Source organism: Aulostomus chinensis, chromosome 9, assembly GCF_037954235.1.
Source record: "Aulostomus chinensis isolate RoL2024-O1b breed Wild chromosome 9, RoL_Achi_v1.0, whole genome shotgun sequence".
NCBI lineage: Eukaryota > Metazoa > Chordata > Actinopteri > Syngnathiformes > Aulostomidae > Aulostomus > Aulostomus chinensis.
The window spans coordinates 21,696,031-21,711,241 of record NC_141328.1 but is presented as its reverse complement, the minus strand read 5'-3'; the positions used below and the strand labels follow the sequence as shown (position 1 = coordinate 21,711,241).

General features: G+C 42.0%; 1 protein-coding gene across 4 annotated transcripts in view; it reads left to right on the top strand.

Annotated features, from left to right (window-relative positions):
* celsr3 (cadherin, EGF LAG seven-pass G-type receptor 3) overlaps positions 1-15,211 on the top strand; it is a 94,761-nt gene that overhangs the window by 60,256 nt on the left and 19,294 nt on the right. For all 4 annotated transcript variants that reach the window (XM_086214254.1, XM_086214253.1, XM_086214251.1 and 1 more), the window contains 7 exons: positions 1,677-1,818; positions 3,644-3,764; positions 5,795-5,978; positions 8,420-8,521; positions 8,656-8,750; positions 8,960-9,169; positions 14,933-15,128. In XM_086214254.1, the coding sequence (XP_086070380.1) occupies positions 1,677-1,818; positions 3,644-3,764; positions 5,795-5,978; positions 8,420-8,521; positions 8,656-8,750; positions 8,960-9,169; positions 14,933-15,128 (1,050 nt within the window). The remainder of the gene's footprint in view (positions 1-1,676; positions 1,819-3,643; positions 3,765-5,794; positions 5,979-8,419; positions 8,522-8,655; positions 8,751-8,959; positions 9,170-14,932; positions 15,129-15,211) is intronic.

Sequence of the window (15,211 nt, the reverse complement as noted above, 5' to 3'; positions counted from 1 at the left end):
AAAATTTTTTTCTCAATTAGATTTAAGGATAAAAGCACTGACAGAACCGAGGATGTATCAACTAGCTTCAGTGTGTGGAGGGTGAAATGAAATTATGTAAATGATGCCGTGTCATTAGGATTTAGTGTTACTAAATGATGATTAGTTTCATCCACTCTTTCCCTCCAAGTCAACCAGAATGTGCTTTTATTGCATTTGTTGCTTTTTATTTCCATCCAAACATGAAAGTGGGCCCTTGTACAGCATCTTAGCTCAGTAATAGTTTAATTACACTATTAAAGCAGGTACCTTAAAGAGAGAATACAATAATTTAGCCTTTTTTTTTTAAAAAGCAAAAGAAAACAGGTCGCGGCGAGAACCTTTTTTTAATCTTGTTAAATACACCCCAGAGAGTGTGTGAAGCACTGTGCTTTAGTCATTAGATGAAAGCCGGGTTTTTATGTGCTGCCCCGTATTAGCATATAAGAGGCTTGCGTGTTTGCGTGGAGCGTCTGGGGATTGACTTGACGTGTGTGACAACTCCTCACATGTTGCACCGACGCGCACATGGTGGGAAGGTGAATATTTATGGGCTGTTGTTGCAGATTATCCAAAATATTCTTAGACCACAATTAAGGATTAGTAGTTTGTAAATTGTCTAAAAATGCTAAAAAGGTGATCCGCTTTTTCCTTGACAACTGATCAAAAATACACTTTTTAAAAAAAAAAAACTGGTATTTGAAATATTGCGTTTAATGTTTCACAAGTATGAAAGTACCGGGGCTATCTGTGAATATTTCACCAGTAAACATTGTCAGATGTCACCTCGTGTGATCACGCGCAGCCGAAGACAGAAGAATTTTATCAGCCCTTGAGTTTAGTTTTGAGCGGCAGCATGTTTTATTTAGTTTGACACAGAGAAGCGTCTTCATCGTTTTTTACGCTACACTGTGTGTGATGTTTTCTTAATGCTCAGTTTGTGTGAGCAGTTTCCGCTGAATTGAGATACATTTCGAAGGTTGTTGTTTTTTGGTTTTTTTGGGGGGTTTTTTAAATTCCACTTTTTCAGCAGCGACGGTTATTTTCTTGTAGATGAAGCGTTGTATGTTGGCGGGTGGCAGCGTTTTACTTCACGTTTGTGAGTTGTTTTCTACCGAGGAGGGGAGAAGTGCGATGATCACTGATGTTTAAGATGTATTCCGGTGAACTGACAGGTTATTATGTCTGGTACACAGATAAGAGACCAAGCCCTGCTCTGAATAATTTGATTCTATTTAAGATAAGATAAGATCAAGCTTTATTAATCCGACAATGCAGAAATTCACATTACATCAGCTTCAAAGTACAGTTGGGAGAAGAGCAGGTTAATAGAATGAGGAAAAAAATAGAAGGACCAAGGCTGTGTAAAGGTGGATGAGACCAAACAGATTGTTGCACATCATGATTGGACAGTAATGTAAATGTATCAAGTATTCACCTGAAGCAGAATAAAATGTGCAAAAATTAGTTGTGTGGAGGAAAAAAAAGCTGACAGCCGTATATGCAAGGAAAAATTTACGTGGCTTTGAATAAATAATTCAAATGTTTACGTGGAAACAAGAATACGGCAAATACGTAAAGGTTTATGAACAGCTCATTTGAGTTTTGTCGGACTTGGACACGCACTCAAACCAAGGGTTTCACTCTCACTCCTCCAGGTTACTACGGGAAAGGCTGCACGGATGCTTGCCATCTAAATCCGTGTGAAAATGAGGCTCAGTGCCACAGGAAGCCCAGCTCTTCCCATGGATACATCTGTGACTGTGGAGACAACCACTACGGGCAGTACTGCCAACACAGGTATACTCACACACACGTACATACACACTCCATGCGTGGACAGGCTGATTCGCCATTAGAGTTTTACCTGTGAGATCCAGCTCGCTCTTTGATGCCTGCAGCCGGGCTAAGCTCTGCTGAAGTGTTCTGGTAGCTTTAGTTCAGCCTTGTTGTCCCACATCTCCAGACGTGCATGTAATCCACTGTGGGATGAGTGTAGACTTAACGGAGTAACACACAGACGTACTAGCAAAACACCCCCGAATTCATCTTTGCGCGCGCGCGCGTGTGTGCGTGTGTGTGTGTTACACTGTGACCCTGACCTGACCCCTTTTGCTTCCTTCCTGAAATCCAGCCAGCTTTACATTTATCTTGAGATCTGTTCCTTGTGAGTGTGTCTCAGATGTTTGTCTTTGATCTAGCTGAGTGTGTTTCTCACAGAGACACTCAACATCCAATACCAGAGAAAATATCTCTTAATTTCCCCTTCTGTGCCCCACCCTTTGTCTCCTCGACTTCAACTTGCTCTGCTCCTTTTAAAATGAAGAAACCAAGAGCACGAGTTTCAAAACTCAAAAAAAAAATTTTCTCCCAGCAGACCTGTCAATACTTCAATAAATAAATATTTCATAAATACTTCAATAAATAAAACATCTGCTCGACACCCAGGAATTACTTTCTCTGATTTAGAGGGACATGAAGATTGAACCCATGATCTGAGACACTCACATACACACACACACATATATATATATATATATATATATGAATATAATAATAAAAAAACCAATCCAAGCACACATTTAAATTGATTTATAACTCAAAATCCTACTAGTTATAGTCCCATTTTCAACATTAGACATAATTAGAGCCTTTTGAATAATTTTCAACGCTGTCTGTATCTGCAACTCTGCATCACATATGTTTATATGAGCCCTACTTTCATTTTTGGGAATGTAATTAAGACTTCCTCCTCAATGATACGTATTTTCAGCACATGCAACCCATCTGCTATTAATGAGTGTTGATTTTCATGACCTGACCCGCTGATATAATCTGCAATCTTATACCAGTAAATCTCTATCGTTATACTGTAATTAACCTCTTTTCACCATGTCTCGCCCTGCATATTTCTCTCCTCATGTATCTCACATTGCGGAGAAATAAAGGTTAACCAATGAACTGCTAATGTTTTGACGTTTAAATATAAACATTTCTGTGCTCCTCCTTCCCTGCCGCTGAGGAGACGGAGCATTCGTCTCTCTGAATGTTCTTGTTCTGCCCATTAAATCCTCTAAGCAGCCAAAAATACACAGCAGGGAGAGATATTTCATTTGTAGCTGAGATTCTTCTAGGCCATGTAATATTAGCTCTCCGGGGATCCAGTCAGTCCTAATATATTATTAAGATCACAGATGCCTGCTTTTTCTCTCCAAAACTCTGCAGCGTTGCCAGTGAGAAGGGTTCATCGTCTCGGAGCTTTCGATGAAATCTCAGGAGCCGAAATCTGCTGTTTGACAAAACTTGTTTAAATCTCTGATCTTCTAAATAACTGTCACAACAGAAGTAATGGGAGGGAGAGGAGTTTCTCTCCGGGAGATTGTGTGTCTGCACCAGCAAAGCTCTTGTCATTCCTGACCTCCCTCTCTCTTTTCTCCTCTCTCATCGCTTCCTATTTTACTTCCTCCCTCCTCTTCCTCCCAATTTTCTCTCTTGACTTTCATCTCTTTTGTTGGCAACTGTTCATTAGTTGGTTAGGGGTTAACATCAGAAGGAAAAATGCTTCCTTTGAGGAGAGGAAAAGTGTTCCTTATATATTCTCTGTGCTGATTCCAACCCCATGTAGGATTGATCACCAGTGTCCCAGGGGTTGGTGGGGGTCTCCGACCTGTGGGCCGTGCCACTGTGACACCAATAAAGGCTTTGACCCCGACTGTAACAAGACCAGCGGACACTGCCACTGCAAGGTATGACACACACACACACAAACACACACACACACACACACACACATACACACGCACGCTGCAGCTTGAAGGGCACTTGTGGTTAGAAAGCGAATTTAGACGTCACTTTATTTTCCAAAGTTTAACACTGTGAGTGAAGACAAATCATCAGACTCCTGATGTTTCAAGGGAATTTTGCATTCAGCCATCACATCTTTTCATATTCATGGAATGATCATGGCAGCGCGGTGGTGCAGTGGTCAGCACTGTCGCCGCACAGCAAGAAAGTTCTGGGTTCGAGCCCCGGCTCCATTACAGGATCTTTCTGTGTGGAGTCTCCATGTTCTCCCTGTTCCTGCGTGGGTTCTCTCTGGTACTCCAGCTTCCTCCCACAGTCCAAAGACATCAAGAGGGGACGAGGCTGATTGATACTCTAAATTGACCGTAGGTGTGACTGTGAGTGTGAATGGTTGTCTGTCTTTATGTGTTGGCCCTGTGATGGACTGGTGACCTGCCCAGGGTGAACCCTGCCTCTCGCCCGAAGGCTGCTAGGATAGGCTCCAGCCCCCCCGCGACCCTTAACAGAATAAGCGGAAGAAAATGGATGGATGGATGGAAGGATGGATGGATAGAGGGATGGGCTGCTCATGATGCTGTTAAAGGCTGTTTTATTTAAAACACAAACAGAGATCAGAGTGGCAGCAGTACCCCAGACTCTGAGATATCAGAGGTGAAATTGCCATTGAGTTAAAACAATAATGATACAATAATACTGTTGACATCGAGAGATTAAACTAAACAGATCCCCTTAGTTAAACGCTGACAAACAGTAATCATCTGACAGTTTGGCAGACCTGCAAGCTAATCCAGACTTCAACCAGGATACTGGGATCATCCCTGCATACTGACAGTTGTGCGGCACAATGTTTGTGTGTGACCAGTATGACTATCCTGGCCTTAATCTGATCTTTTGACCCTAATCTTTAATCTCTGCTATCAACTTCTCTTCTAAACCTGACATACGCATGACAGAACACACACACACGCACGCACGCACACACACACACACACACACACAGATGTATGGACATATGAGAACACGTGGAGGATTTCCTCTCATGCCATCACACACACTGTATCTGGTGTGTTCCTGCTGTTGTAAGGAGGTGAGACATGTTGTAGCATCTTTATATAGGATCCAGCTGGCAGGGAGTGTGTAGGTGGGAGAAGTGAGTTTAAAATGATCTTTCCCTGCTCTATAAACACTGTAACGTACCTCTGAATAATAAGACGTGTATGCGCTGCCCTCTGGCTTCGTGCTCTTAAGACTGTATTTTAAAAAAAAACTGTGATATAAAAGGCTTTTATCTACTCGTCATGTTCACCATGTGAGAATGTTTTCACTCTGCCTGCCTTCATACGTGACACTCAGGTCAAGGCTGAAGGCTGACACACACACACACACACACACACTTAAATACAAACATACCCACATATGGGTGACATACTACAGTTTTGTCCTCTTTCCTACATGTATCTTCTACTAAAATGATGCTGAATTGAATGATTTCTTTAATTTACACTTGTTCAACACTGGTAAAGTCATTTTGAATACGATTGTCAGCACCACATTAATGTTATTTTGTTAGATTCCCAATTCTGATAAAGACAAATACCACAGTGGGGATTCAGTCTTGGACTACCCTGACATCTGCTCTTCCTGGAGATAGACGATCTGTAAGCAGGTGATCTGCTTTTATCTGTTAAAAAAAAACAAAACCTCATCCAAATCCATCCCCAGAATAATGTCTACCCTGAAAGAATATTGTGACATTTCTAGTTTGGAGTTAAAACATTACAAAAAAGTGAATTGATCCCAATTATTAAGACAGGCCCAAGTCTGTCATTTTTGCAATTGCCCTTCAAAATATGCTAAGCATCAAGGGCCGTAGTAAGGAGGAGTGTGGCTAGTTTGTTAACAGTTTTTGTGTGTGTGTGTGTGTGTGTGTGTGTGTGTGTGTGTGTGTGCGCGTGCGTGCATGCGTATTCAGGAGTTTCACTACCGTCCGCGGGGCTCTGACACCTGCCTACCATGTGACTGCTACCCGGTTGGCTCCTTCTCACGGTCATGTGACCCAGAGGCTGGCCAATGTCAGTGCAGGCCTGGTGTCATCGGTCGCCAGTGTAACACATGTGACAACCCCTTCGCCGAGGTCACAAACTCAGGCTGTGAAGGTGAGAACAACCAGCTGATGTATCTTAACAGATTTTTATGCCGTTCCATCACATGCTTGTCTTTAGATCACCAAAGGAGCTGTGAGCCGGTGCTCTTCAGACATTTTATCAACCATGAGCAAATGATGCATCTCAGTGATGCATATTTGTGACTCCAGAAGGCAAACCGAGCCAGCCTCGGATATTGAGCTTGAACCTGGCGGCGACCCTGTAGGCCTGGGCTGGGCAATTGATTTCTACAGGGGGCCACATGAAAAATCTGTGTTGGAGGGCCGAACCAACTATAATTCGAACTTAACTCTGCTCAATTTTTATTGTCTCCAATTGTAAAAAAAAAAACCCAAAAAACAGTAAATTATATATTTTGATTAGCTGCTGTTGGTAATCAGGAGTATAAGAATATTCTGAATCTAAATTTATGAATTGTGGTGGTGATTAAAGAAGAAAATGATCCTATAAAATTAAGAAAAAGGTTTAAACAAAAAAAATCATGACATCACTGTTCAATTTTACATTTAACTTGTTAATCTTCACAAATACTGAAAAAGTTGTTTTGCAGTATGTTGAAGATAAGGAAGTGATCAACTTCATACAAAAAGCAAGAAGTGCTTTTGATGTTTTCAGTTCAGTGAGAAAAATCCAGTCCAGCGTAGTGGTGATTCAGCTTGTAAGCCTTAAACACAGCGACTTGTGGACCACAAACTAAAAGCACAACTTTACCTTTGACTTCTGTAAAGAAATATTTATCAGGCCATGTCTTGTTGAAAAAGCAGCATTTGGAATCAACTTTTCTTTTTATAACGTGAGGCGACATTTTTAGGGGGCCAGGGGTAGCTTGCAAGCATCACTGGTTGCTGTGCGGGCAGACAGACGCAGATACGTGTGTCCATACGTAAATGATAAAAACACCAGGCTTTTCAAAATAAAAGCACGCACAGCATAAATACCTGCTCATTTGTGTTTATGACTGGCATATCGCAGGATGCCCCAATGGGCCGGATGTAGCCCCCAGGCCGCATAATGCCCAGGTCTGCTCTAGACTAACAACAGCAAAACTGTCCAAAAACATTCTTTTACAAACTCTCAAGCGCACCAGTTGGAATAATCCACATCCTCTTTATCCACCCATATGCCTAGTAGTCCACAAACGCTTTGATTTAAGTTAAAAACAAACTGGAACACTTCCACTGCAGCCTTACTGTGACTACATGTAGGGCGGGGCCAAAACTGGGGGAAGAAAATTTGAACTGTATTGGACGATGCATGTAAGAGTTTGTTTGTTTGTTTTTTGGCAATTTGCTGTTCTGTGGAGGTAGCTGTTGTTAGCCATCAGTAGCCTTCCTCTTCAAGGTGAATATACGTAGTCGCTCTTTCTGTCGTTCTTTTCCCTCCTGCTTTGTGACTCCAGAATGAAGAAAATCTTAGTGAGATCATGACACTTGTTTGTGAGTATTTGAGATCCGATTTTTTTCGGTGAAGAGTTGCTTTTACTTGATATCCCAGATTTTTTTTTATCCTTTTTAAACTTTGAGAAATGAATCTAACCCGTGTTTTCTTGTAGAATAACTGCAACGCTCCCAATGGGTGCGACTCTTCGTTAAAATAGCATATTTGATCTTCACTGGAGGAGGGAATGATTTGTAGAAGAGGGCTTTTTTTCCCCAGCAACTAAATTATTCTAGTAAGAGAAAGTGTGTCTTTAGCTTGCAGCTCCATTGTATGTAAAAAGAACCAAAGGATTAAAAAAAAATTCTGTCAACAGACTGTGATAGAAAAGCTGGAGTTATGTTGTTCTCCTTCAGCTGAAACCATTCCTTCATGATATCTGGCCCCCACTTTGGTGTCCTGTTTATAGCATTTATCAGCTAAAAACCGGTATTAAGTTATCAGATCCAAATCCCTCAACGTTCCTTGTTGAATCAGATGTTTAAATATTAATATTTGCTCATGATTATAGAATTAAATAATGACAGCAACGATATTCCCTATCTACAATCTGAGAAGATGTTGAGCAGGATAATATATGACATTCTAATGAAATATAAGTGAGGCATCTCAATAATGGCTTCTGCCAGTATTCAAATGGACTAGAGAGGGAAAATAAGGGGTCACAACAAAGCAGTCGCCCTATTCATTACACAATATAGTCCCAGGATGTCAGCTGTAGTTTGGGCAAAAAGATTGTCACTTTAATCAAGCTTGTGTTGGACCTGAACTAACAGTAAGTTGTGTTTATCTTCTGTTTCATTCTTTTCTCTTGTAATTCTTTAATTTGTTGCTGGCATTTTATTCTCTGGCCCTCATTTTCATTTTCATCCCCGCCAGTCAAAAGAAAAAACATTTGCCCTTCATTAGTTTCTTTTTGAAATGTTATAATGAAAAAGTTGAGCCAACAGATAAGGATGAATATGAATTATGTTTTTTCTCACTTTTATTTGCAGTCATTTATGACGGTTGTCCCAAAACCATAACTCAGGGGATCTGGTGGCCACGAACCAAGTTCAACCTGCCTGCTGCAGTGCCCTGCCCAAAAGGCTCTGTGGGTCAGTACACACACACACACACACACACACACACACACACACACACACACACACACACACACACAAACTCATGAAATCAATACATGCTGTGTCCTTGTGAGGAGGTATTGTACTCCAGTTTCTCCTCCTTGCAGGTGCAGCCATCAGACACTGTGATGTGGAGAGAGGGTGGCTGGAGCCCGACCTTTACAACTGCACCTCTCCTCCATTCGTCGAGCTCAATGCTGCTGTAAGTTTATTCATTAAATGACCCCACAAAACACACATTTTCATGCTTTTGCTACTAAAACTTGAACCTGACATTGGAAGTCTTGGCACTTGTGTGCTATTCTTTATTATTCTTTATCCAGCTCCAAGCTGTTGGGGGGATTGATCTGTATTCTATGGCTTCAAAAGCAAATTCCTTAGCTTTGTTTTTTGTTTTTGTTTTTTTAATAGCTGGAATCTCTAGAGCGGAACGAAACAGAGCTGAACACCATCATGGAAAAGAAGCTCGCCCACCAGCTCCGTGACGTCACCGAGGCAACCACCCGTCTCTATGGTAATGATCTGCAGATAGCAGAGCGACTACTGTCCCGCCTCCTGACCTTCGAGACCCAACAGAGTGGCTTTGGACTCACTGCCACCCAGGATGCACACTTTAATGAGGTAAGGACTTCAGATTTAACACACATACACACATTTGGTGTCACATGACACATGTCAGGAGAAGAAGTGAGAAATGAAAGAACAAGGTTTAGAAATTGGCCAACAACTGTCCATCGGCTGTTGTGATTCAGCTAAGAAGTATAAAATATTAGGTCTGTTAATCACGGAGGCGAATTTGTACTTGTATTAAACTTCTGATAGCAATGACCAACAACAAATTGCTGCAATGTGACTACGGTTAGTTGAGGAAATTACAAAACTGTGAGTAAAATCAGTGAAATAATAGTAAATTAAAGATGCTGGACTTCACAGTTGGTTTGTTTCGTTTGCCAAAGAACCAGAATCCATGGACATGTTACCAGCCAGGTTTCCTGCAGGAGGACTGAACTGTAATTTAACCAAATATAAAAAAAAAAAAAAAAACAGGCTATAGTGATGTGAAGGAGTGCACCATTGTCTTAAATTGAGATGGAGCTAAATTTTAGCAGCTAAGATACTTTTCCTTGTAAGCTGATGGTTTAACAGCCAACATCAGAAGCTAACTGTCGTGATCGCGGCATTGTAGCATTTCTGTATACTGCAGACCAAACCTCTGTTTAACTGTCAGTAGTCAAACATTTACACAGAATCTGTCAAAGGACACATAAAATATGTTAAAGTAGGAGATATGATTGCGGGTCAGACCCAGTACCTTTGTAGAAGTGAGGGAATCGTATGACTCCCTCCGATATAATAAACCATTTATCTTCAGTGGATGAGCCAGCTTATTCACGCTGCCAGGAGATGATCTATTCATATTTAATAAAGGCCATGGTGGGCACTTTTGATTTTTTTTCTTCTTCCCCTTTTCCAACATTCACAGTTGATTCAAGGAAGCTTTTAAACATTCCTCCTAAGAGGGAGGATTTTAGCCGCCCTGGTGACAACAGCAGTAGTGGCTGGCCCATTGTGGAGAGAGCCTCTGTCATCGATAATGTCATTGTTATTCCTCTAAGAACAGGTTGCTATAGAAACTGTAAGGTCGTGAAAGCAACATCAGATGGGTTTGTTATGTGTGGCTTCTTATAATTGCACGGCTCTCTACTCGCAGGTTGTGAGTTTCGTTAATGCGTAAATACACTTGCAATAATAGTGACCTTGACTCTTAATCTGTTACGGTTGTGCATAAGAAGATAATTCTCATCTTAGTTTAGCTTTAAAAGTGCCGTCATCATGTTAGATCTCATGTGCTGTAAGACCAGGGTGGCACCGCTCCCTCTAAGATGACAAATGAAATACAGGACACACATATTTACCTGATTTAATACACACACACACACACACACACACGCTGGTAGCACACATACAAACTGCTGCTCCAGCTTTGTGACCGTGTTCGTGTTTAAAACATTACATTTGGAACCTCACTGTAAATTGCGTTTTTTGCTTTAAATGCCCAGTTTTTGCTCAGGCTTTGACTTGGGTTGTTGCTACGGCAACACAGGACTATCTTAAATGACATCCCTCAGTGAGTGAGATGGAAATCTTTTCCTGTCTGACAGTCCACTTGACTCGATAGAATTCATGTCGTTTGGTATTCAACATTGGTTTGGTATCTTGGTCATCCTGTGATTATCAGTACTCAACCTCAACTTACCTGATGTGGTGCCTTGAACCGTGGAGGCGGAGCTACAGCAAGAATACAACATGCAACATTACTATTACTGAACAAGCACCAGAGTGTAGGATAGTTGGGAGCTCAGATTTCAGCTGAATACGGAAGCTGTCAAAAGTGGCCTGAGATGACGGACGATTATTTCTCCTTCAGAGACAGTTTGAGTATCTATTTTTGCAGGTTATGTCAGCAACGGGGCAAAAAACCAATCCAACGAGAGACATACTTGTTATTTTAGAGTGAAAACACCATCTTTGCACACAAATAGAACAAAATAGGCATAAAGTACCTTTGTGGCAGTATTCCTTGACAGCCTGACTGAATACTCTTCCCCTCCATCTTTACTTTTTAAAGCATGCAGAAGAATCATGTGACCTATGGCAGGTGAACTTGGCCTACCTGTGACAGTGCTTGGATGAATTGGAAGATGCAGGATAGCCAACATTTGCTAATCTTAGGCATTTTTGTCATAAACATGGCAGCACAACATGACGGCTCTGTCCTAAACATCAGCCGCTCCCTCAGCAGATACGAAGGGCTCGTTCTATGCCCAACAAAAACAACATGATTCTTCCGTCATTATACATGAATGAAGAGCTAACAGGTTTAATATTCAACACAATTCAACAGACCTGCAATAATTCCTGGCATCATGAGCGCTACAATGTTCTGTTTTTTTAAACTGTTTGAGAGAGGCGCTGATTTATTTTAATGGTCCTTGCGAGAGCTGTAATTTGGGATGCTGTTGAACTACACCGAATTATACTGATGCAAGATATTAGTTTTTTTTGCCGATATCCGAGGTGCTGATATTTTTATCAGCTGATCACGAATACACGATATGTACCAGATGTATTTTTGAAAAATTACGAACATCCCTAGACTGTTGATGTGCCGATACAATCATGCAACTCTAAATATTCATCCACCTGAAAGTTGTATCTGATGTATATTCCACCTACAGATGCATCTAAATTTGACCTTCGAATAGCAGCTATTAGACTGGATGAACAAGTGATGTGGAACACCGTTACTATAGTAACAGAGGTAGCAACAGCACCTGTGGCTGCAGAAGAAACAAAGGAAGGAAGCGAGGAGAGTTGAGTTGTCATTTCAGGAATTTAGCGATGATAGGAGTAAGATGTCTGAGTGGGATTAATGGGATTTGTGTATATTTTGTGTGATTAATTGTTCAACAATAATCATGAAATCATCAACCCCCACCCCACCCAAACCACCACCACCGCACTGTACAATCAACTATGCATTAGTCTTGGCTTATAATGTTTCTCATTTTTACCTCATAGATAAAGTGGAAGAATTGATTGTTTTTCATTTTAGAGACACTTCCAAATACGAAAAAAATATTTTAGTTTGTATGTGACAGCTGACAGATGTTGGTGTTTGAGTGACATATATAAGTTGTTTGAACTGAATATGCTCCAGCCTCCCATCCATGCTGACTGTGTGTGTGTGTGTGTGTGTCTGTCATCTGCTGCCTCTTCCCTCTCATTAGACTCCTCAGTTTTTCACTCTCATTGTTTGTCTTATCTCGTTGATAAACACAGACCATATGAGCTCCCACAGACTGCAACATGGCAAGATATTGGCTTATTATCCATCTTAGAAACACAGTATGTTTGAGCGCCACTTTTTTTTTCCAAGGCCACATGATCAGAGAATAAGAAGCCGACCATCTTAAACAATCATTTCAATACTGCGGCAACCATAGGTTGTGTTTACTCTGAGATAATACGTCAATATTTGTCTCATCACCTGCTATACTGGCTCTCAATGTGATGGATTGACTTGTATTATCCGTATTTATATTCATCACAAAGGAAGACAGTCATCTTTAAAATTACAGTAGATTTATTTTGAGGAAAAAAAGATTATTTTGCAGCAAGAAAATGTTATAATTCAACACCAAAAACATTTTTTCTATTCTTTGTCTTGATCCTGTCTACCTCCATTTATATTATACATTTATACAGTGCACTCTTCTTCCTGGAGTGCTCGCTATAATCTCCTGCATCTTTTTTTCCTTCCCCAGAGCATTGTGGGATGCTACAGTGCTTTATTAGGTGTGGTGCAGGCAAGCAGTTACATTAATATCTCTCTCACACTTCACTCACTTTCAAATTCAAATTCATATAGCTTTACTTCCTCCACCAAGGAGATCATGTGATCAGCAGCATTGAATTGACTGTTTGCCTGTCAGCAGGATAAATCCAAATGTTAGATATATGGAGGGAAGAGGGGGTTTGATTTTGATATTAATCCTGGTCCGTATCTGATGACATCGTATGGTCATGTTGGAGGTATGCTCGCAGCTACTGACACAGCTTAAATTAACTGGTTAGTGTGGTTAGTTAACTAGCTACTGTACCAAGAGGGCTGCTATTTTTGGCAGTTAGGTTGTGAATGCGGATGGGAATTTAGGTAGTTCTTCAGGTCGGACGAGTCTGTAAGAGCTGATTTTCAATCCCAAAATAGTGTTTTTTTTCCTGAATGCAGTTACAAACAAATTCCTTTATCATCAAAAAATCCTTCTTATCATCTTGAGCCAAGGTAAAGTAAGGTTTCAGACTTCAGGATTTCTGTAATGATTTTTCTCCACCTGGTGGACAAAAGGGTTGCTTCCCTGTGCCTTCGGGTCGGGGAATGGGTCCTGACTGCTTGTCTGCGCTTATGCGCCGAACAGCAGTTCAGAGTACCCGGTCTTTTTGGAGTCACTGGGAAGGGTGCTGGATGGCACCCCGACTGGGGACTCCATTGTCCTACTGAGGGACTTCAACACTCATGTGGGCAATGACAGCCTGACCTGGAGGGGCATGATTGGGAGGAACGGCAGGCATGACCTGAACCCGAGTGGTGGGCAATTATTGGACCTCTGTGCGAGTCGCGGTTTGTCCATAACTAACACCATGTTCAAACATAAGGATGTCCATTGGTGCAGGTGGCACCAGGACATCCTAGGTCATAGGTCTATGATCGATTTTATAGTCATATCATCTGACCTGCGGCCGTCTGTTCTGGACACTCAGGTGAAGCGAGGAGCTGAGCTGTCAACTGATCACCATCTGGTGGTGAATTAGATCAGATGGCAGGGGAAGGCGCCGTGCAGACCTGGTAGTGGCAACTTGCCCACACTGTTTACTGTGGGGACGCTGCTCCTCCATGTCGAGAGGAGTCAGGTGAGGTGGTTCGGGCATCCTGTGAGGATACCTCCTGGACGCCTCCCATGGGAGGTTTTCCAAGCGTATCCGACCAGGAGGAGACCTCAGGGCCAACCCAGGACACGCTGGAGGGATTATATCTCTCTGCTGGCCTGGGAACACCTCGGGATTCCCCTGGAAGAGCTGGTGGAAGTGACTGGGGAGAGGACAGTTTGGGTTTCCTTGCTGTTGCCCCCCGACCTTGACGTGGAGGAGGAGGACGACGACGACGACGATTTTTCTCTTATTACATGGCAGTATATGCAGCTCATACTGCACAAGGACAAATTTTATTCTCACATAAATGTGTGTTTTTGAGTTTCTTTCTCTTGCTAATCCTCATTATTGGACCTTGTTTGCTCTGATAGGTTCCAAGGCTGTGCAGCCTGATACTGAAGACGCCTCCATGCAAAATCACAGATACGCCATAAAACATAGACATGGAGGCTCATTTTGCTACCAAACCCTGATCACTTGGGCTTAGACTTCTTTTTTTATTTTGTGGCTTACAGCGATTCTTTCAAGGTTGTCAAAGCAGCCAGACAGGTTTTAGTGATGATTTGTCCTCCTTTTCTTTCGCTCTCTCATTCTTTCCCTCTTTCTGCTCCTCTGAATACGTCACAGGGCTGCAATCCATCATGAGCCTGTGCAAGCCCCAATCCTCAGTTCAGCTTCATGCATTCTTGACCTGCAGTGAGCCCACAGCAACAGGAGCAGACACATCGCTCTTCCTTCTCCTCCAATTATATCTTAATGACCATACTTACAACAACAGCAACTACAAAAAAGCCTAAGAATATTTTACACAAAATTGAAAGCGGTAACTGCAGCAGTCTGGTTCTCTCAAAGCAATGAAGGAAAACTCTTATTTCCTTCTTCTGCTGCTTCCAGAACATTCTGCGGGGCTGCAGTGTACTGTTGGGCCCTGGTACGACGGGGCTCTGGCGAGCTCTGGCTCAGGGTCAGAACCACCTCCCCGGTGGTCCGGCTGAGTTGACGGAGCTACTGGAGCAGTACACGCAGAATCTGGCGCAGAACATGAAGCTCACCTACCTCAACCCTGTGGCGCTGGTCGCTCCCAACATCAGTGAGTACACACACACACACATACATATACACACATGCACTCACACACATATGCACAATGTAAGAATTAATCACTAGTCAAAG